Here is a 23,523-nt window from a genome sequence, read left to right as displayed (position 1 = left end):
TGAAGTGTATTATACAGGCACCTCAAATTCAAGCTGAAACTCCAATTCACTCAGCCCTGCCATCTCCTTTACCAGCTCCTGGGTCCTAAAGTCAGCGCCACTGATTTTACCTATTAGCACTGCTTCACACTGCCTTCCTGCCCCATCCCGTCTCTGAACACCCTCCTCTGCCACTAGCTTGAATCAGCACGGGTGGCCCGGGATCCTGCTGATTCTGGCTGTGGCCTCTTCAGCTTCCAACACTCATCCTGCCTGTCCTGCTTCCCCACACCCAGAGCAAGCGCCTGCCTCGGGGCCTTTGGACTTTTTCTTTTATGCTTGAAACCTCAGCAGAGACCTGCCTATTCAGATCTCCCTAAGAGCCCTTATCAGAGAGGCCTTTGCTAGCAGGCAGGCAACTTCATTTTGACCACAGGACACACCTGCGTATCCTCATCTGCCCCCCCCCCCTCCTGCCCCCACAACTAGGCTCTGTAAGGACAGAGCCCTGGACTGGCTCCCAGGACCAGTGACAGGGCTTGACACATACTAGTCTTTGGTAGACAGGGCTTGTAGTGATCCTCCTGCCTCAGCCTTCCTAGTACTAGGCTCACACCAGTGTCTGACTGCCATACCCAGCCTAACTTAAGTTTGGTCTTTAATATCCTAAGTCACCCCAGCATGTAAACGAAACCTCCTGTTGTTTCTTCCTCAGCATTCTCTGTTACCTGTCCTAGCGTTTACCAAAACATTCATGTACTCCCAGCGCTCGGGAGGCCGAGGCAGGCGGATACCTGGGAGTTCGAGGCCAGCCTGGACTACAGAGCGAGTCCCAGGACAGCCGGGACTACAGAGCTAGCTCCGGGACAGCCAGGACTGCACAGAGCTAGCTCCGGGACAGCCGGGACTGCAGAGCTAGTCCCAGGACAGCCTGGACTACAGAGCTAGCTCCAGGACAGCCGGGACTGCACAGAGGCCGTCTTGAAACAAAACAACAGTGCAGTTTCCAGCCTTGCTTTCCAGAGCAGGAGCTGTCCACGTACATCTCGAGAACTGCAGGTGTGTTCTCTTCAGTGACAGGATGGCTGTCAGCTCGCCCTCTTGGTTTTTTCTTGGCCACCCCAGGAGACCTCGAGAACCCAAACTGAGCTGCCCTCTACTGGTCTAGCCTGGGCTGTGTGGTCACGGCAGATGAGGCCCATCCTCAGCATGTTTTCCTCCGGAGTGGGAGCTGAGTGATACCTAGGAATGCATGGGTGCTCTACAGGAGGGGATGCGGGAGCCCCAGGAATCCCCACCTCTGCTGACACCTAACAGCATTGAGGGAAGAGCTCCTGGGATGGGAGAAACCCCGCCTCATGGGGCTTACCCGGGCATCACTCCCAGCTGGGGAAGGGGCTCGGCGGCTCCTTCTGTGGCTGTACCAACAGCGTCCACCTGCGAATGAATCCAGTAATATCACAAAAGCCAGACACAAAGCAGCCACCAGGAGTCGGTAAACTGTTTATTCTACTAGGAACATTCAGAAATGTACAGACCTAGGCTTCGGGGTGGGATACCCATGTGGTGGCTACATCACACGCTAGTTCCCGAGGCTCACTGGCTTCTGGACACAGTATGGGCCGAGGATAGGCACTGGCTTCCAATGGTCTGCCTCAACCTTGGGGTCCAGGGCTTGAGCTCTAGTCTTTGAGAATAAGCGGTGCCTTCACTTGGTCAGCCACCTCCTTGCCACTGAGCGCCTCCACAATGGCCAGTGCGAACTCGAAGCTAGTTCCCGGCCCTCGGCTGGTGAGGATCAGGCCATCCCTTTCCACGCGACTCTCTGAGTAGTTGTAGTGACCTACAGGGAACAGATAAGGTTGCTGTAGGTTATGTTAGCTAGACAGCACGCCCATCCACTCACTGGGGCTGCCATGTCTGGTCTTCCCGTGCGCAGCAGTTGTCTCCTAGGGCCTGCAGGCTATCACAGGCTGTAATGAGCATGGAAGCAGATTCCTCTGAATGAATAAAAAAGGGGAATCTGTAGTGTAGATAGAGCAGGAAATTTATAGAATAAGAATGAATGTAACTTGGTGTAATGTAAAAGCATTTCTTCTTGTGTGTGGTGTGGAAAATTACTAAGGTGAAATATTAAGAGAACATTTGCCCGCTTGAAGGCTGCCACACCCATCTGGCCCTGCCAGATGTGGGGACTGCACCCAGCAACCGTGGTAACGAAATAATCTTGCCACACAAGAGGGACCCCCACCCTTCTGTGGCCAGTCGATACTGATAACCTAGGACATCTGGTTATTGGAAGGATCAAACGAGGGGCAATTTCAAACTGACTTAAAAGAGGTGGCTGAAGCAGGACGGTTATCTCACTTCTCAATGGCTCTGGCACCAGGCCTCCGTGGAAAGAGAGATCCTCCTAGCCTGCCTCCCGAAAAGCAGCAATATTAAATGCCTTGCCTAAACATTTAATGCTCTGTCTCCCGAGTACAGAGCTTCGTCTCCCGAAAACAGATATTTAACGTCTTGCATCCGGAAGGCAAATCCTCATTCCATGAGAGTGGACATTGAAGGTCTGTCTCCCGAGAACAGACTAGATACTCTGCCTTTCAGAACGCTTTGCCATCCCAAGAGCAAAGCCCCATCTTCGAGAGTAGAGAACTAAGAGCCTTGTCTCCCGAGACTCAGTCACCCGAATAGCCGAGTCCAAGGCCCTACCAGATACCAGCCTGGAACATCAGAACCTTATCTCCCGAGTGCAGACTACGGGGTCAAGAGTCGATCTTTGCTACCCAGCCCCCAGTGCGGACAAGAGCCCAGCCTGAAGAAATTCAAAAAGCCCCTTTTAAGTCAGGGAATACCAGGTCGTATGATGCTATTTCATGTGTGTATGAGAGGTTAAGAGAAGAGCATAGACGTGTTAATACATATGTTTAGTGTGTGAAATGTTAAGAGATATTTTATGAATAATTGATAAGATTAGGAAATATTAATGGATAAGTTAAGGTTAAGAAGCGTTTTATAAATAATTAATGGATAAGTTAAGGTTAAGGAGTGTTTTATAGATAAGTAATGGATAAGTTGTATTAAGGTTAAGAAGTGTTTTATGAATAAGTGATAAGTTAGATTAAGGTTATGAATTGGTTTTATGTATTAGGTTTAGGAGGATTAATAACTGTGATATTGAATTGCCTGTGTGTTGCCCATTATCAATCCCCCATGCCTATTAAGATTGTAAACCCCATTGATGTATTGGATATTGAAGTTGCTAGTAAAGAATCATAAAAACAATTCTCTTGCTTGGTCTGGTTACTCATCACTCTCTGGGGAGAAGGGCACAGAGTCCTCATAGATATTACTCGAAAAGAACATGGAGCTGAAGTCCCCTAGCTCGTAACACAAGCTCTGTGGGAAGACAAGTCAAGTCACTGCAGGGCGGAGCGGAAGGCAGCAATGCGCACAAGCGGGAGAGACAGCTCTGAGGGCACCAGAGATGGACTTCCCCACTTCCCACTTTGCCACAGGGACTCAGCATCAGGCCAGGGTGCTGGGACAGAAGCAGGGCCTCGGCCGCCATGAGAACACAAACTGGCTGATCCACAGAAGAGCCCCCGTCCTCTGGGGCCTCAGACCACACAAGACTGCAGCTGGGAGGCAGACATCAGCAGCCAGGCTCTCTTCCTCTGCCTGCCACCTGCTACTCTAAGCAACTAAGACACAGTGGGGTACCCCCACTAGGACCCCCCCCAGCTCTCCTCCCCCATTCTGTCTCTGCTACAACAGGACCTGCTCCACGTGACCCAGCTCCCTCCAGGCCGTCCTTACTCATCTTCTAGCCCTCACCTACAGCCCAGAGCTTCCTGTCCGTGGGCCTAGGTGTGTTCCCATCACCCGGTCACCCTTGGGCCTTGACTCAGTGTGGGCCTGGAGCAGGCCTGTTGACCTCCACAGCTGGAGTCTGCCTGTCACAGCACCTCCGCACCCCCTCCGGCACCAGCTAGCAACTTTGTCCTTTTGTTTAGCATCTGCTGTTCAAAGCGCTTGGGGCCTCTTCTGTTCTGACCAGAGCACACAGCACAGACACAGGTTTCAGGCCAGGGTGAAAGTTCCTTGACTCAGTTCCACCGCCGAAGGGCTCTAAACCAACACTGCTCCTGGTGGTGCTGACCAGAGTGCACAGTGCAGAGGACCCCACTTTCAGGCACCCATGGGAGACCCTGTGCCCTGGCTATCGGGGCTGCAGTGTCAGCACAAGGGAAAGTCTGGGACAGAACCATAGGGGAGAAGATGGACTCGGGGACTTTCAAAGGCAGCAGAGTGCAGGAGGCCTCCAGGGCAAGGGCTCCCGCAAAGGATCAAGTGCGCAGGTACACAGCTGATGGTGAGGGGCAGGTGCACAGGTGCTGATCCTGGACCTCCACACCCAGCTAACCACCAGTACAGCACCAGCATGAGATGCTTGGGCATTGCTTCATGCCTACTGTTTCTGCCAAGAATGAAGAGCTCAGTGCATTTGAGGTTCACCGAGAGCCCTCAGGAGGAGTGCCTTCCTACCCCACTCCAAACTCAGCCCGTCCGCTGAAGTAAGCAGGCGGAGTGTAGCAGAAGCTTCCCGTTTGCAGACAGTAAAGGAAGCAGGGACCATCACTCGAAGGGAAGTTTCAGTTTTCCCAGCCCTGCTCTGACAGCTTCACCAGGTCAGGACGGCCTAGCGAGGCAGTTTAAAGGGCTCAGCCAGGGTTGGTACTTGTCAACGGCCCCCATCTAGTGGCCACAGTGAGGAACGGCCTCAAAAAGTGTACTGCTGCAGCCAGGGCTGCTGCGGAGCGGAAAATGAGGCCAGCTGGGACTTGTGAGTTTAGGGTAAATTTGCAGACCTGAAGAAATCTCTTCAGAGAGAAGGCAAGTGGAGAAGCAGAACATGAGGCAGAGACTGAAGGCTGCCGTCTGTGTGTGCAAACACGAAGACAAAGCAGAAAGTCGCTCACACTGGGGAACACCAGTGTGGGGCAGTTATCATAGAGACCTGAAGGCCAGAGAACCCCGATCCTGGTTAGCTGTTCCTCTAAGAAAAAGCAGTCAGGCCTGGGCACAGTGGCTCTGGGGTCCAGTCCCACTGGCCTGCCCTCTCCTAGCCTTGCTGTAGTGGAATGGCGCCCAACAACCACAGTTCTGTGAAGTACTGCCCCATGGCGGAGGAGTCACACAGGTTTGTCAAATGCGTTACTGAGACTGGCAGAAGGGCCTAGAACAGTCAGGTGCAGGACGGCTACAGCCCTTCCAGAATGATTTCAAGGGTCACAAGGGTCAAACAGTGTCCTAAAACAGGATTTACTGACCGCATGATTAGCAATGACGTAAGGACAGGGGAGCCTTGCACTACAGAAAGGGAAGAGGAAGGAAAGATAGAGGGGGGAGGGGAGGGCAAGAAAGGGGAGAGAAGGGAAACAAAGGAGGGTCACCTGGCCTTTGAGCCTCGGTGTTCTGGTGTTCCGGCCTGGGCAGCAGGCTGCCACCTGGCCTGCCATGGAACTGCAGGCCCCAGGGAAGCTGGGGCACTGTGTAAATTCAGGGACCCTACGATGAGTTCTCAGCCTGTCTTTCAGCAGCAGAAGAAAACACGCAAGAGCCACAGCTCAGGTGACGAGGGACAGCCCTACTGCACTGTCCCCAAACACAACACAGTGTGCCGGCCACACACCGCCCAGGCTCAGCCCCCACCGTTCTTCTGCGCTGACCTCATTTCACCAGCTCCACACAAACCCAGCTCCCGTATTTACAACCAGGAGCCACGGCGACTTCCATGCAGTTCTCCTGACAGTGTCCTGATAACTGAGGGAAACAGCAGCACTTGGCAACGCGCTAGAGCATCCGGAAGTGCAGCCCAAGAGCAACCCTGTGTCTATTTTATGTCAACTGGACACCGGCTAGAGACATTCGGGAAGAGCAGCTCTCAACTGAGAAAATGCCTCCATTAGACCGGCCTGTAGGCAAGGTTGTAGAGCAGTGGCTCTCGACCTTCCTAACGCTGAGACCCTTTAATACAGCTCCTCATGTTGTGCTGACCCCAACTATAACGTTTTTGTTCCTACTTCATAACTGTAATTTTGCTATTATGAATTATAATGTAAATATCTGCACCTGCAGATGGTCTTGGGTGACCCCTGAAGAAGGGGTCTCGACCGACAGGTTGAGTGCTACAGCTGCGGGACATCGTGACTGATGACTGAGGCGAGCGGGCCCAGCTGTGGAACTAGAATTGGAACGTGCCAGGCACACGCCTTTAACCCCAGCACTCGGGAGGCAGAGGTGGCCTGATCTACAGAGAAACCCAGTCTCAGCGAAACAAAACCAATCAGCTTGGAATGACACCCATTGTGATGTTGGGGACGGGCAGGGAAGGTTACGGCTTAATAACCTGTGTGTGTCGATGTCAAGCTGACAAGGGGACAGTTGTGCTAGTCAGTGTTTATGTCACCTTGACGAGAGCTAGAGTCATTTTAGAGAGGAAGCCTCCGCCAGGGGTTGGTGCAGCCTTTAAACCCAGCACTCGGGAGGCAGAGGCAGGTGAATTCCTGTGAGTTTGAGGACAGCCTGGTCTACAGAGTGAGTTTCAAGACAGTCAGTGCTGTTACACAGAGAAACCGTGCCTCAAAAAAACAAATAAACAAAAAAAGTTTCTCAACAGCATGGTTCACACAAGCAAAGAAGCAGGAACCAATCAGTCAAGACCTATGAGCCGAAGAAACAAGACATAGCAAATCCCAGCGCCACTCTGGGCAAGATGACTACGGTGAAGGAAAGGCTAAGAGAAGCAAGTGCTGCCTGACAAGGGCACACCTGCCCTCCAGCTACTTGAGGAGAAGGATGGCGTGAGCCCAAAGTCTTTCTATGCAACATAGTGAAACCCCATCTCAAACCCAAAGCAGGCAGCAGAAGGGTCTACTAAGCCTCACCTGAGTAAGAATACTAAAAAGATAGAGGGCAGCCCCAGAGATCACGAGACAGCTGAGCTGTCCAACCAGTGGAGGGGGAGGAGCTAGCCTCACTTCACCCGCCTGTCTGCAAGCTTCCTCATGAAGAGAAATTGCTTTTATAAATTTAATAAAATTCAGCAGGTGTGGTGGTTCACACCTTTAATCCAAGCACTCCGGAGGCAGAGGCAGGTGGATCTCTGTGAGTTTGAGGCCAGCCTGGTCTACAGAGTGAGTTCCAGGACAGCCAGGGTACACAGAGAAACCCTGTCTTGAAAAACAAAACAAGAATTAAATAAAGAAACATGTCACCAAAGAAGCTAGTCTGCCACTTAGGACATCCCCTGAGGGTCTGCTGTACTGTGGTAAAAGGACATTTGTTGAAACTATCATCAGGGTTTAAATTCTACCCTTGGTGGGATTCCCCTCTGTATGCTGTGAATATCATTGGTTAATAAAGAAACTGCTTTGGGCCTATAGCTCTGCTATAGGGGAACAGAGCTGGGGTGGGGCTAAGCTGAATGCTGGGAGAAAAGAGGTGGAGTCAGAGGGATGCCATGTAGGCGCCAGCGGAGACAGATGTGCTGAAACTTTGCTGGAAGGCCATGACCTCATGGTGATGCACAGATTAATGGAGATGGGCTAAATTAATATGTAAGAGTTAGTCAATAAGAAGCTAGAGCAAATGGGCCAAGCAGTGATTTAATTAATACAATTTCAGTGTGGTTATTTTGGGCTGAGCAGCCAGGAAGCAACAAGCGACTTACCTACAACACCCTTGGGTGGCTGTTAAGGCATTCAGTAAAAATAAAAATTAAACTGGCATTTCAAACTCCTTCCCATTTGACAGTCAGGGATCTGGTGCCTCCACACGGACTGGCACGCACCCTGCCCCAGCCAAGAAGCACACCGAGGGAAGGGAGAGCAGCGCATAGGCAGGGAGTTCCTGAGCAGCCCAGCACGTCACAGCACCCTCCCCCATATAGGTCTTGAAGATCTTCCCGTGGGAAGTAGGGGCACACTTACTTCCGTTCAGCATTTTGTCCTTAGCCCCTGGGTGTGTTGTGACCTTGCTTCCAAAACCAATTTCATGAGCCAGCAGAGCCGTAGGACCTAGAAGACAAAAAGAAGATGAGCGTGCAAACAGAAAACCTGGGCTTTAAACCCGCAACACTGCTGGGCATGGTGGCTCACACAGTGAGTCCCAGGGCTCAGGAAGCAGAGGCAGGAGGATCTGTGAGTCCCAGGCCAATCAGGACTATAGAGTTATGACTCTGAACAACACTGCTCAAACACACACGGGAGGGCGTGTCCGTGGTGAGCCTGTGCTCAGCACATCTGCCGAGGTGCACAACTTCCGAATGCTTCAACAGCTGAAAACGTCCCTCAGTGCAGCAGAACAGAGACAAATGACCCCCCCCAGGAGCAGGGATCAATGTTCCCGAGTGCAGAGGGGAGTGCCCTGCTGAATAAACTCTTGCCTTCCTCCTTTTTTCCTTTGCAATCTTTACATGCATGGTGTTTTGCCTGCAGTATGTCATGCACGGTTGGTTCCCCTGGAACTGGAGGTGCATGTGGTTGTGGGCCACCACGCCTGTCTGTTGACTGCTGTCTGTCCTTCCAGCTCCTGCCTGACTCTTTCTGAAGGAAAGAGTTAGTTTTGTGGCAGAGACATGGGGTGAACACATGCACGCTCGCTGCTGTTTCACAGCTCCTCTTCTGCACTCCACGTGTGAGTTAGGCCACTCGGCCACAGACACGCACCAGCTGGCAGGGCCAAGATAGAGGCCAACATGTACCCTGCAGGAGATTCCTGGACTGACGTCTGAGACACTGGGTCTTCTGAAACCACTGATGTGGAAAACTATGCACACTGTTGGTCCATGATACCTGAGGGAGGCCCCGCCTCTTACCATGAGCCCCGAGTGCTCACTGAAAACGGCCAATTTCACTGATGCTCACAGCAGACACTGCATCTAACAGTCTGCCACAGAGACTGAAAAACGACCCTCGCCTGCCACCACCCTCTTAAAACCTAAAGCTTTTGCTGTCTGTCCCCTCCAAGCCTCATCACAGGAAGACGAAAACAACATCTAACCTCACCCGTCAGCGAGCTCTGACTCGGCCCCTGACTCTCTAGCTCCCTCAACCCTGACTCCTGCAGAACAAGAGCTGTAGACCCACAGCCAGGCGCCACAGCTGCCATAGCAGGAACCGGCACAAGAGCCACCGTCCAGGTCTCAGATTCAGACCAAGCCCAGAGTAACCTCGAGTCTAAGCATCACAAACATGCAATTCTCCACCTCACGTCTTCTCTACACAAGACAACTGAGGAGGACAGAAAATTAAATGGAATAATTACCATTCGATAGTTTTTATTTTAAGACAAAAGAGTCTCCTTTTGTAGGCCTGGCTGGCCAGAACTCACCATGTAGACCAGGCTGACTCAAACTCAGAGAGATCTGCCTGCCTCTGCTTCCGAGGATCTGGGACTAATGGTGTGGCCCTCCATGTCCAGTTACCGTCCACTTTTATGTGAGGGGATTCATGTGTACCTCTCAGATCCTTACTAGCTAAGACCTGAACGGAGAATCCTACGTCACCCTCCACTTGGCAGCAAGCTTCAGCCGCCGACCTTGAGGGAAGAGCACGGCCAGATCAGTCAGGTCTCAGGCTGTGTCTCAAGGCTGCTCCCCTGATGGTAGCGACACTGTTGCTTCATGCAACAGGGCCAGGATACAGGGCGTGCCTTCATCATGGTAAGTTCCTACCTACTGATTTGGGGGGGGGGGGGGACAGAAAATTTGAAAATTAAGACAGACTTATCACTACTGCCACTATCTGAGACTCGGATGAAGGACGTACCAAGAGTTAGCTCTGGGAATGACTCTTCCTATAGCGCCACCTGGTGGACACTGGAAAAAGAACAGCCAGCCGGCGGGAGCCTTGGGTACCCTGAACTATTCTTACACTGACAGAACTCCTCCACCTGCAAGCTTCCTTTTCTCTCCCTTACTCAAAGAAAAGCTCCTTGTATTTCCTTCCAGGAAAACCTCCCTGCTGGTGACTTCTTCTTTTATTCAGCATCGTCAAGGGCAAAGCTAACAAAACAACTGTGTTTATGGAGTTCAAACACGGTAAGGATTCCTGACCAAAGCACCAGACGGCCTAGACCTCTGCTTCATTCCCTGGCCAAGCTACTCCTGTTCTCTCTGCTCACTATTCAGGACGGTGACCCAGGACAGCCAAGGCGGTGAACACACTGCTAGCACTGTTTCCTTTTCAGTAACAATCTGATCCACAGGAAGGCCTCATTTAGCTTGCCTCAGCACAAGCGGGTGACCCAGCTAAGTAAGGCTGATCATGTTCTACTCAGTGACACAGAAAAACAAGATGACACCACACTTTAGCTTCAGTCAAGTCGGAGGGAACAAAGCCAGGGAAACCCTAAGGAGGCCAATGTCGCAGATCAGTGAAGAACACCAGCCACCTGTGACTCCCTGCCCCAGGGCAGGTCAAGGCTGCAGGGATCGCAGGACCATCAACCAACAACACCCCTGGGCCTCAGCACAGCAGGGAATCAGAGCGTAGGAGACAGGACAAGGTGCCCAGGGCAGTGCCTAGGAGCTCCCACTGGCTCTGTAACGGCTCCAGCACGCAGTGTAGGGGCCTCTGAACTTCTACACAGATGATGCCCATTGCTGCGTCACATCAGAGATTAAGAATGGTTTTGTCTGTCTGCCTTTGGTGCTTGGAATGGAACCCAGAGCCCCACACATGCGAGGCACACAGTCTACACCTATTGGCCCCAAACTGGGAACATTTAGAACGTCCCCCAATTATGCTTCCCCCTTCTTTTCTTCTTTGAAGAGAGGCTCCACTATGTAGCTCAGGGTGGTCTTGAACTCATCAACCTACTTCTACATCCCCCGAGCTGGGATTACAGGCTGGTCTCCATGGCCAGCCCAGAACTGGGAAAATGTAGAACAGGAGACAGCAGCATGAGGCCTTGCCTGAAGGATGGCTTCGACAGGCTGACGTCATTCCAGTAACAAGTGGACAAAACAGGCGCAGAGGCTCCTGCACAATCTACTCTGCCCACAGCTGGGACAGAGCCCCTCAGTCCCCAAACAAAACCATCCATCCTTTAGTCACGGGTTCACTTGTTCTGTGACACACGGGAAAGGCACCCAACAGGTAGACACTGGCAAAAGTCGCACTGACCCAGAGGCCAGAACATCATCTGATATTAGGGCAGCACGAACGGGTTTTCGGAAAAGCAAGCGATTACGGTTCATGGCTCGGGACACGTCTGAAACCCCAGAAGACCTTATTTGAAGCCACGGGTGTTCAAGAGCACTCAAGCAAAGACTCAGCAAGCCGGAGGCAGGAGAGCCCCGCCGGAGCTATGGTGTTCAGGCCGCACAGATTCGTGCTGACTCTCCTGGCAAGCCGAATTGCTGACACAGGCTCTGCCGGAACAAGCGGTTTGCTGGATTCCAGAGGTCTTGTCCTCCAGGTCAGCAAACAGGGAAAACGGTGAGTTGCCCAGAGCAGAGGCCCAGAGCATGGAGAGACAAAAACAATTTCGCTCAGCTGCAATGTTGTGATGTCGCGGCACTGAAGACCAGCTGTGTGTGGTCAGGCTTCCCCTCGGAGCTCCCTCTCCACACCCGCACGCACTCACCTGCACAGATGGCAGCTATGAGCCCCTTCCTGCTCTCCTGCTCCTTCAGAATCTCCTTCACCACAGGCGACTAGACAGAACACAAACACTCGGTCACCACTGAGCCACAGATCCTCCTGCAAAAGCTGGGAGAGTCGCCGGGCGGTGGTGGCGCACGCCTTTAATCCCAGCACTTGGGAGGCAGAGGCAGGTGGATCTCTGTGAGTTCGAGACCAGCCTGGTCTACAGAGCTAGTTCCAGGACAGGCTCCAAAACCACAGAGAAACCCTGTCTCGAAAAACCAAAAAAAAAAAAAAAAAAAAAAAGCTGGGAGAGTCATTCTCAGCTTAGCTTCCTTCCAGCAGTTTCCAGAAAGGGCTCCAATCATTAACACGGAAGTGGCAGGTTCCCCACGTGTCTGTGTTCTCAAGCCCGGGCAACAGCACTCCCCCCCAGAAAAAGGCCACCTCAATAAAGATGAGCAAGGAAAGCAATGTCACTAGGGCACTGAACCCTGTCCTGTGCTGCCTTCCCATGGGACTCTTCACACAGAGCTTGAGAGGAAGCACAAACAACGGCCACCTCCGGCCCCACAGCTGCCCCTGACCCGATGACAAGCAGGCAGCACTTTCTAGGTTGAACCCGTTTTGTTGCAGCAGCAGCTGGACATTCGCAGCTCTCGCTAGTCTACATGCACTGAGCCTATCTGCAGCAGCTGCCCCATTTCAGCTTACTCGGCAGTAAATGTTCCTAGAACGGCGCTCTGCAATGTTAGACGCCACTCGGCTAACCTCGGCTGTTTCTACTGAGTCTGCAGTAAATATTCCTAGAACCGCGCTCTGCAATGTTAGATGCCACTCGGCTAACCTTGGCTGTTTCTCCTGCGTCTGCAGCACCTCCCTGAGGCACACCAGATCAAACACGACAGAACAGAGTAGAAGATGCAAGACTTTCCCGTAAGCCCCTCACTGAGGCATGACTGAGCAGTTTACCTCAGATAAATTCTGTGCACCCAGATTGCCTCCTGGAAGAACCACCACATCGTACGGTCCCTGTGAATTGGGAAACAAAAGGGAAAGTTTTACTTCGGCTGTGTTAATGCTAGCCCAGGAGCAGCTTCGTATCTGAGGATGCACTATCTGCACAGAACAGTGCACGCGCCTCAGGGTTGGGGCTATGCACACAAGCAGCTCTAGACAGAGCTTGAACACACTCTTAGCACAAGTGAGACCCTGGGTTTGATTCTCCAACACTAAAAATAAGTAAGGAAGTGGCAGGCATAGTGGTGCCATCAGAAGGAGGAAGCAGAGGCAGGAAGATCAAGGCTTCAAGGGTGCCCTCCACTACACACTAAGTTTGAGGCCAGCCAGGTATACAGAAGACCCTGTCTCAAAACAACAAAAATCACCAAATATTAAACAAATAAATTAAGGCATATTCCTATGGTGGAACATTGTAATAAAAAAAAACAAAAAACAAACAAACAAAAAAACGCAGCTATGAGGGCTGGAGAAATGGCTCAGCAGTTAAGAACCCCTGTTGCTCCTGGAGGGCTGCAGTTCGGGTCTCAGCACCCACATGGTGGCTCACAACTCCATATAACTCCAGCTCCAGGGGACCCAGCAACCTCTTCTGGTCTCTGTGGGTACTAACACAGACACACACTCACACATAAATAGTCTCTCTTTTTGTAAAGATTTATTTATTCACGTATTTTATGTATGAGTGCTCTGTCTTCATGCACGCCAGAAGAAGGACTCTGATCCCATTACAGTTGTGAGCCACCATGTGGTTGCTGGGAATTGAACCCAGGACCTCTGGAAGAACAGCCAGTGCTCTTAACCCCTGAGCCATCTCTCCAGCCCGGAAATACTGAAACTTCTTAGAGAGGAATGCACGTCCCTCCACTGGGGACAGCGTGGGGAATCACACTCATGCCTTTCCCGCCTTTGCTGCCATGTCTCTGCTCTACAGGGCACAACCATCTCTTATCACCCTGAGTCATGACCTCTGACCTCTGGTAGTAGCTGAGGGTCAGTGGGCAGGCAAGCGTCTGAGGAAAGTGATAACCAACAGTCCCCCATCACCGTAAAAACGGAGATGCCAACAGTTTAAGGAGTGCTCTCACCTCACCCTCAACCCAATTACTCAAGTGTGCATCCCTCCACACATCATTCAAACAGGAAGGAAAGGACAGGAGCCAGACAGAGGTCACAGTCAGGCCACCTGGGCCACCACCAGTGCCACTTCCAAAACCCTGTCTCAAAACAAACCTGTAACAAGGGGGAGAGGCTAGGAGGACAGAAGTCAGTGGCAGAGAGCTCGCCTGACATGGAAGGCCCGAGGTTCAACTACCAGTACTGAGAAAAGAAAATGGAAAATGTGGTAGGCTACTTACGAGGCAAGGAGGCCTCTGGGAGAAAATACCAAGAATAATGCTCCCACTCGGCCGCCACCACCCTGCTCCCTCCTGCTCCCCCACCCACACCACCTACTTACCGGACACGGAATCCAGCCATTCTCATCCAGGTACAATCATTTTCTTTAATTCTTTTTGTTTGTCGAGACAGGGTTTCTCTATGTAGCCTGGCTGTCCTGGAACTTGCTCTACAGACCAGGCTGGCCTCAAACTCACATTTCTGCCTGCCTCTGCCTCCCAAGTGCTGGGATTAAGGGTGTGCGCCACCACCGCCACCAGCCAGAATCATTTTCTTGAATTACGTGTGTTCTAACTACAGTCATAGACACAACCAAAAGCCATTTCAAAAAAAAAAAAAAAAGTAATAAGCCCCCAGAGAAGGAACAGTCCACATGTACAAAACAAACCTGCTTTTTTGCATCTTCAAGACTGGCATCAGGACAAATCATTACATCACGGCTACACTGCACAGGGTCTTTCCCAGCCAAGCCTGCAACAGTGACTTTAATCTAGGAAAAAAACAGACACTCAAGACCGTGAAGATACACAGACACGGGCAACACTTATACTCATTCGGTGGTTCTAATTAACTAGTCAGGGAATAACAAAGCCAAGTTAAGGCAATGACCAATTATATTTAATACCAGTCTCTTCTAGTTTGCCTGAGACAGTCCTTTACCCCACACATGTTGAGTTTGGGAGATGAATTACAGGGTCACCCTATTAATAACCCATCTTGCAAGGCTATGCTTGTCATTTCAATCTCACAATCTTTCCCAAAAGTAGAAATGAAAGCCAAACAAATAAATAATACTTTATCCTCCAGAACACTCATTAGGGGACATTACCAGGAGCTAGTACCCAAAACACGGACGTTTCCTACAGTGCTGGGAGGCCACAGGTCAGCTCACTGAAGATGAGCTTGCAAAATTTAGCAACGCTGACCACAACAGTCCTGGCCCAGCAATCCCATGTTTAGGTGGCGAGCCTCAAAAGCCGTCCTCATGCTTGCACAAAGGAGTGATTATTGCAGAGGCTGGAGAGATGGCTCAGTGGTTAAGAGCACCTAGATTTGGTTCCCAGCACCCACATGGCAGCTCACAACCACCTATAATTCTAGTTCTAGGGCATCAGGTACAATTTCTGGCTTCTTCGGGTACCAAGCACACATGCAGTGCAGACTTACATGCAGGCAAACATTCACACACAGAAAAAAGTTGAAAATCTCAAATATCCAGCAGCACAGGCTATAACTGGAGCGAGGAGGTGGTGGTATTCACACTGTAGAGCACTGTGCAGCAGCATGAAAAGAGGACGCTGGCATTCCAGTGTGCAGAGCAGAGTGCAAACACACACCCGGGGCTGAGCTCTGCTCACAGTGTGTGCAAGGCTGAGTGTAAACACACACCCGGGGCTGAGCTCTGCTCACAGTGTGTGTGCAGAGCAGAGTGCAAACACACACCCGGGGCTGAGCTCTGCTCACAGTGTGTGCAAGGCTGAATGTAAACACACACCCGGGGCTGAGCTCTGCTCACAGTGTGTATGCATACCTGAGTGTAAACACACACCCGGGGCTGAGCTCTGCTCACAGTGTGTGCAAGGCTGAGTGTAAACACACACCCGGGGCTGAGCTCTGCTCACAGTGTGTGCAAGGCTGAGTGCAAACACACACCCGGGGCTGAGCTCTGCTCACAGTGTGTGCAAGGCTGAATGTAAACACACACCCGGGGCTGAGCTCTGCTCACAGTGTGTATGCATACCTGAGTGTAAACACACACCCGGGGCTGAGCTCTGCTCACAGTGTGTGCAAGGCTGAGTGTAAACACACACCCGGGGCTGAGCTCTGCTCACAGTGTGTGTGCAGACCTGAGTGTAAACACACACCCGGGGCTGAGCTCTGCTCACAGTGTGTGCAAGGCTGAATGTAAACACACACCCAGGGCTGAGCTCTGCTCACAGTGTGTATGCAGACCTGAGTGTAAACACACACCCGGGGCTGAGCTCTGCTCACAATGTGTGTGCAGACCTGAGTGTAAACACACACCCAGGGCTGAGCTCTGCTAACACAGTAAATCAGCACAGCCGAGTGTCTGCACCTGGCTCTTGTGAGAAGAGGCAGAGTCAGCACTGTTGTCGGGTTTGTGAGCCTGGCAAACGTGAGGGCAGCCCTTTACCATGTTACAGAAGCGACACGCTGCATGTAAACACAGGAAGGAAGCACATGCTAATGCATGAGCCAGCACACTTTGGCCTGAGAACAGTCATGGTCTGGGGAAGGAGGAGAGGGCACAGGACCAAGGAAACTTACAAAGGGGACTCAGAAAAACCCCAAACTTTAAAGCATTTGCTTTAAAACAAACACACAAAAAGTGTCCAGACCAGGGTGCTGGCGCATGGCTGTCAGCACAACTACTCAGGTGGCTGCAGCAGGACAGCTTGAGCCCAGGGGTGCAGGGCTAGCAGGGACACAAACACACACCTGGCTCTTCAAGTAAATTAATCAGCAAGTTTTAAAAGGGGTCTGAAGGAATAAGACAAAGCGCTACAAGTTTTTAAAGTCAGTAGTGAGCCAGACATTTGGGAAGCTGAGGTAGGAGAACTGCCAAGTCTAGAGGGTGAGCCTCTAGCTCAAAAACCAAAAAAAAAAAAAAAAAAAAAGTGAGCAGAGAACAAACTAATGTTTTACTATGTAATCACTGTAGCTTTGTATACTTGAAACGGTTCACTAAGTAGGGCTGGCAAAAGAGGCACTGGCCTCTAAGCCCGAGGAGACCTTACTAAGCTTTATCCCCTGGACCCATGGGGGACAGAGAGCCAACTCATACAGTTCACCCTCAGTCCTCCACATCTGCACCCCAGGACCCGGGCTCGAGCACAGTAAACAAGTAAAAATGACAGGCTAGCACATGACTCACCCCAGCTCGGCGCATGACGTCCACGGGAATCACCGTCTCCATCTCCTCCGCGCCTTTGGCCAGGATGACCAGAGCTCTTTTGGAAGCCATTTCTAATTCTTAAAGACTTAAAAAATTTTAAAAAAATGTTTAAAAAGTTGCCAATGTAATAGCCACTGTTCAAGCAGTGTAAATAGCTTCCTGGAACAGGCCAGGATAAATGAAAGCAAGCAGTTTAGGTTAACACTGCTTTACATGGTGGACTTTCAACCGCTAATTCTGGGGTGAAAACAGGGTGGCTGGCCTGCAGGGATGGACCAAGGTTTAGTTCCTAGCACCATGGCAGCTCACAACTGTCCCTAACTCCAGTTCCTGGGGATCCGGCTTCTGCGGGCACTGCACGTATACGCACGCAGGCAAAACACACACCAAAAAATTTTAAAAACAGAAAGCAGGGATGGCGAACATATGTTAGTAGTGTTTGTATTTTCCTTTACTGTGCTTTTTTAAGTCCAATTTCTTACAGAGGCAGGTCACATAATGGGCCCTGAAGAACTGATTCAAAAAAGAAAAAAAACCTAAATTTCACGGGTCACAGAAATGAACACACAGTCTGGAAACTTGTACATTTTTGGAGGTTTTTGTTGTTCCAATAATAGGTACTAAAAACTCGGGACCAGGTTGGGGAGATCAATCTGACTACACTGTTAATGATGAAGAGAAACGGAGTCAACTCTGTGGACAGCCGCAGCTAGACGCCTCTGCGGAGCCCTTTTCGCGTGTTTTCCCTGCACACGTGCCGTGCACCAGAACTTTAAGTCAAAGCCACAACCCCGTGCAGAGCTCTGGCCCGGCATGCACCGCGGCCGCCGCCCCCAGCCCGCCCGGCCGGGACCCTCCCCGGGCAGCGCGCGGACAAGCCGGCCTCTCTGCTCCCGGGCGCTGACCTGCACCCGAGCCTCCTCCACCCACGCGAAGCCTCGGTCAGTCCCGCAGCAAACCCACGCCCGGCCCAGTCACACAGAGACTCGCCGAGCACACCGCCAGTACGCAAGCGCGTCACCCGCGCTGAGGCTGCGCAAGTCTGCTCGCTTCCGCCTAGGGCTGCGTCACATCCGGCCGGGGTGGATCGTGCATCGCCCCTCAGCCATTGGTACGGCCCCCCGGCGGCGCTTGCGCGTTGCCACCGCGACCTTTAGAAGCCAAGGCTTGAGAATGGCCGCGAGTTCGAGGCCATGCTCAACTCGAGCGTGACCGCCCCCCCCCCCCCCCGCCCCATGCACAAAAAAGAGAAGAGAAAATAAAAGCCCGGCGTGGTTGCCCACACTTGTTTGTAATCTTAGTACTTGCGAGATGGGGGCCAAAGTTTTTTGTTTTGTTTTGTTTTGTTTTTTTTGGTTTTTCAAGACAGGGTTTCTCAGTAGCTTTGGTTCCTGTCTGGAACTAGCTCTTGTAGACCAGGCTGGTCTCGAACTCACAGAGATCTACCAGCCTCTGCCTCCCGAATGGCGGGATTAAAGGCCTATGTCACCACAGCCCAGCACTGTTTCCCTTCTTGCCCTTTACTGTGACACCCCCCCCTCTTTTCGCCTCTGACCTGCTAATATTCCAATCCAGGTCACACCAGGCCTGTCCCGCTCCCCCAGGCCTGCTCACCCTGTCCATGGGGTCACAAGAGTTTTGGGTTTTCACTGCACTTGTGGAGCTGGAGAGGCAGCTTGTGATACATTCTAATAAATCCACTTTCAACAAATATAGTGAGATTGATTTTTTTACCAGTCCTGCTCATGTAGAGAACCTGAATTGTGCTGCCGTGGTTTTTTTCACCTGCCCATTGAGGAAGATGCTCTGGCCAACACAAAGGGCTGACTAGTACTGATAAAGACAACATTCCTAACTTCAGGCAGCTCAAGGCCGTTTTTGCAGAGGACCCAGGTTCATTTCCCGGCACCCACATGGGGAGACTCATAACAGCCTGTAACTCCAGTTCCAGGGGAATCCAGTGCCCTCTATTCTGACCTCCATGGGCACCACACTCACACAAACAAAAGCCCTGCTGAAGCCTTGGTTGAAGGTAGAGCAAGGCTGACATCTCCAATGCATTTTAAATGGGTTATTTAGATTATGTAATTTTATTCTGGGTTTTTACTTTTTTATTTACATTTATTTCTTGTCTGTGCATCTCAAACTGTACTAGAGAGTTTACTCGGAGGATCAGAGAAGACTGCTTGCTGGCGTCCGTTTTTTCCTTAGCATATGGGCCCAGGGATGGTTCAAGTGTGCGGCAAGCACCTTTACCTGCTGAGCCCTCTCACCGTCCCCTCCTAAGTTTTTAATGAATAACTTTACCAGCTGAAAGGAGGGAGACTCGTCCTCACCTGGTCCCATCCCTACTGCCTACAGGGAAGGGCCAGTTCATTTGGCACCTCTCAGAACTTTGTACAAACCCAGGCAGGATACACACTTGCTTTCCTTCCTAAAGAGATAAAAGACATTGGATACCCCACATATATTGGTTGACCTCCATTACAGGTTCAAATCTTACATACTGGACATTCTTACAATGACAGTGGGCACGTTTTGTTTTGTTATTTATTTATTTGTTTGTTTTGTTTTTTTCAAGATTTTCTGTGTAACCACCCTGGTTGTCCTGGAACTCGCTTTGTAGACCAGGCTGGCCTCGAACTCACTGAGATCCACCTGCCTCTGCCTCCCTACCTCCCAAGTGCTAGGATAAAAGGTGTGCGCCAACTACTGCCTGATTTGTTTTTAATTTTTAAAATTGTTAAGCCATGTAGATAACACTGTACTTGAGCAAATGTTTGATGTCGTTTAATGATTCAGGAAGAAATCTTTAGGAGTTCTAGAACGACCTGGCTTTTCACTGTCTGCAAAGGGAAGAGGCAGAGCTAGCTCCCTCAGCTTTGGAGGTGTAGCAATCTGGAGTGATGGACAGAAACGGACAGGGACAACTTGTCAGCCATGTGCTCCAAGATTCACAGAGGGTGCTGGGCACAAATCCCAGGGACTTTTATAAAGAATGAAATCTGCTTTAGGTGGACGCATGCCCTTGTCTCTTTACTTAGGGTTAACCCAGTGTGGCAGCTTGGAGTCACGGCTAGGGGACACCCCAGGAAGGCAGCTTCACCTTGAGAAGGTATTCTTCTCCTTACTGGGGTGCCTGCCCCCTTGTTCAGTCCCTGGCTCAAAAAGGCAGAATTTTTCCTTTTTCTTCCCGATGCTGCTCAAAATCTATGCATTTAAATTCTCTAATGTGGGGCTGGAGAGATGACTCAGCAGTTAAGAGCACTGCTCCTCCAGAGGTCCTAAGTTCAATTCCCAGCAACTACCTGGTGGCTCACAAGCATCTGTAATGAGGTCTGGTGCCCTCTTCTGGCCTGCAAAGACAGGTGCAGGCATAACACTGTACATAATAAATCAATCTTTAAACTCCCTAACTCTGAGTCTCCTTTCCTAAAGCCAGTATATGCTGACCACTGCAGCTGACCTCTGCAGCCACGTGGTGTGCATGCACTGACCCGTGTCCACTGACCCGTGCCTCTGTGTGTGTTAGCGGCCAGGTGCTGACCTGATCTCTGCCACCATAAGGCTGATTCTTTACACTGTGTGGCTGCCAGCAGGGTGCTGACCTCCGTGCAGCCATTCTCTCCTTCCAGACAGCGATTAGACGGACAACGTGCCTGTCCTGGGGTTTTCCTTCTAAACTCGACTACACCATCCTCAAGCTTCTGTTCGAGTCCATTCTTAAATTATTTTAGTAATTTCCTCAGGATCATAAGCCGGCTCCATAGAGATTTCCCAAGATTTGTGGTAATACATTCTTCTTGCCTTTTAATTCTTTAATTGGCAGAGACCGCGAATCCATCCTGCATCCCTAGACAGCCTTATGTAGCACGAATAATAAAAACCCAGAGGCTCTGTATGAGCTCACAGACAGATACTGGGGTTCAAGCTGAACATCAGAAAAGTAAAGCAGCCAGTCACGACCTTTTACCTCTACTTCAGACTAAAATGGGCGCCTGCCTCCACGGATCCTCAAACTGAGACTGAGCGCTGTCTCCTCCCGTTTTATATTCCTCTCCAGTGCTGGGATTAAAGGCATTCACCACCTCTGCTTGGCCTGTATGGCTGACTGGTGTGGCTGCTTTGAACTCTGATTTTCAGGCAAGCTTTATTTATTAAAACACATATACCACTATGTATCACTTGAGAAAATGAGGCAGGATCTCAAGTTTCAGGCCAGTCTGGGAAACTTAGTAAGACCCTGTCTCAACGCAACAACAAAATATGGCTGAGGCTGTAGTTAGATGGTAGAATGCTTGTGTAGCAGGAGTCAGGGCTCCTCATTCCAAAACAAGCAAACAAGCAAAGGGAGGATTATTTTGAGGACCAGGCTCAAAAAACTGGTTATCTGCTATGGCATTAAAAAAAACCCAAGGGGAAAAAATGGTAAGCCAGAGAGTGGTGGGGTGGTTGCAGTGACCATGACGATAGTTTGAGGGCAACACACAGAGAAGGTCACACTCCTGAAATCTCTGCACCCGCCATCAAGAACTGAAATACTCAGCTTTTTAGCCAATGAATGCTAAGTCTCAAACCCTAGGGCAAATGGCTGAAATATCTACTTAACAAATCAACGCAGACCTGGCCACCAAATTCTCCTAGCATCCGTCAGTGCTGTGGAACGATCTTTGTTCACTGTAAATATGTACTACTCTCATTGGTTAATAAAGGGCTGACTGGCCTATAGCTGGACAGGAAGACATTGGGCGGAAGAGTTGTCCTAGGAGGATGCTAGGAAGTCTGAGGAGTCTTGAGCCAGACAGAGAGAAAGCAGGACATGCAGGAAAGGTAAAAGCCAGGAGCCTCAGGTCAGCACCTAGATTAATAGCAATGGGTTGATTTAAATCATACGAGCTAGTTAGTAATAAGCCTGAGCTATCAGCTAAGCATTTAAAATTCATATTGTCTGTGTTGGTTATTTCAGAACTGGCGGGCAGGGGGAAAGTCCACCAACACTTCAGTCCCTGTCTTTTAAGGGTGTGGCTGGTAGACTTAGCCTGTATTCAGAAGTTTCCTGTCCTAACTGCCCGGTCCCAAATAATCACTCAGAGGAGAGGCTTATATTAATTACAAATGCTCGGTCAACAGCTCAGGCTTATTATAACCAGCTCTTACATTTTAAGTTAACCCATATTACTTATTTATGTGGTACCTTTATTAGGATGGCATGTTTACCTCCCACTCCCTCTGTGGCTGGCTGGCGACCCCTGGCTCCACCCTTCTCCTTCTCAGCATTCTTAGTTGGCTCTCTTACCTAACCTTATTCTGTTCAGCTATAGACCAATCCGCTTGTTTATTAAACCAGTCACATGGAAAACTCTTCAGTGTACAAAGAGATTATTCTACAGCAGCGGCCCTCTACCTTGAACTCTCCAGTTCAGCATCCAGGCTGCCCTTCTCCCAGCTGCCCTTCCCTATATAATCCAGCCATTTTGGCTATGCCATTCTCTTGGTCAGTCTTGGCCCAGGCTGCCCCTCTTAGTCTTTGGTCCCTCTTCCCTCCCACTCTGCACACATGGCTCAGGGTCACGTGCTCCCTGGACTCTCCCAGATGTCTCTGCCTCTGGCTATGCTCTCCCTTTTCTCAGCAATAAACTTTCTCCTCCTCCATACCCTAGGAGTTGTCATGTCCTTTTCTTTCTTTCTTTCTTTCTTTCTTTCTTTCTTTCTTTCTTTCTTTCTTTCTTTCTTTCTTCAGTCAATGGATACCCTGCACACAGTTTTAAAACTCAAATATTGGGGTGAAGAAATAACTCAGCAGTTAAGTGTTGCAGAAAACTTGGTTTCGGTTCCCAGCACCCACTTCAGATGGTTCCTAACAGCCTGAAACACCCACATCAAGGGCTCCAACGCCATCTGCTGGCCTCCAAGGGCATTCGCCCTCACATACACATACCTACACACAGAGAGGAACACAATTAAAAGTCAATCTTTTTAAAAATCCTCAAATATTACTCATTGTTACTTTTGTAGCTGGATCTTGCTCTACCCCAAACAGGCCTTTTCCTCTCCAGCTGCATCTATAACATGCTTTCTTTCCCTTTGCTCGGGTGTCAGTCTTGCCATGGAATATAAAGGCAGGACTGAGCAAAGCCTTGAAAAGCCTGGGCTTGACAGGAAGAGCACTTCTCCGAAGCAACTTCCACAGCTCCTCAAATGATGCTAACTCACACACAGGAGCCCCGGGCCTTCAATCCTTCCTACCCCAACTCTTTTGTTTATCTTCTCTGCCAATGAGCTCAGTATTTTTTTTTTAGGGGGGGGTCTCACTATGTAGCCCTGGCTGGTCTTGAATTCACTATGTACACAAGGGTGGCCTCACAGAGACCTGCCTGCATCTGTCCCCTGAGTGTTGGGGTTAAAAGTGGCATACACCCAATTTGATATCAGCATTTTTAGCTAAAATGCTAATGTTTGTTTTCTCATTGACTTTGACCGTTACTATTGTCAGCGTGACAAGATGTAGCATCCACAGGAACAAGCCTCTGGACTTATCTATGAAGAATTATTTAG

The 23,523-nt window shown here is 50.5% G+C and overlaps 1 protein-coding gene across 1 annotated transcript; it reads right to left on the bottom strand.

The window, feature by feature from the left end:
- Nucleotides 1-1,470: 1,470 nt before the first annotated feature.
- On the bottom strand, nt 1,471-18,009 carry Park7 (Parkinsonism associated deglycase). The gene is made up of 7 exons (XM_057785354.1): nt 17,874-18,009; nt 16,948-17,053; nt 14,440-14,541; nt 12,606-12,665; nt 11,635-11,704; nt 7,974-8,060; nt 1,471-1,822 (listed from the first exon to the last, which is right to left on the bottom strand). The coding sequence occupies exons 2-7, from the start codon at nt 17,035-17,037 to the stop codon at nt 1,662-1,664; spliced, it is 570 nt and encodes a 189-aa protein (XP_057641337.1). The 5' UTR covers nt 17,038-17,053; nt 17,874-18,009; the 3' UTR covers nt 1,471-1,661.
- Nucleotides 18,010-23,523: the final 5,514 nt, after the last annotated feature.

This window comes from Chionomys nivalis, chromosome 11 (assembly GCF_950005125.1).
Source record: "Chionomys nivalis chromosome 11, mChiNiv1.1, whole genome shotgun sequence".
Lineage (NCBI taxonomy): Eukaryota > Metazoa > Chordata > Mammalia > Rodentia > Cricetidae > Chionomys > Chionomys nivalis.
This window is presented reverse-complemented; position numbering and strand designations above follow the sequence as displayed.

Excerpts from the sequence above, each read along its gene's own strand:
- Park7 (XM_057785354.1), bottom strand. The coding sequence starts at position 17,037 with ATGGCTTCCAAAAGAGCTCTGGTCATCCTGGCCAAAGGCGCGGAGGAG. Across the intron at positions 12,666-14,439 it reads TTGAAGATGCAAAAAAGCAG|GGACCGTACGATGTGGTGGT; the intron begins GTTTGTTTTGTA and ends CCCAATTCACAG. Across the intron at positions 11,705-12,605 it reads GTGCACAGAATTTATCTGAG|TCGCCTGTGGTGAAGGAGAT; the intron begins GTAAACTGCTCA and ends TGTTCTGTCTAG.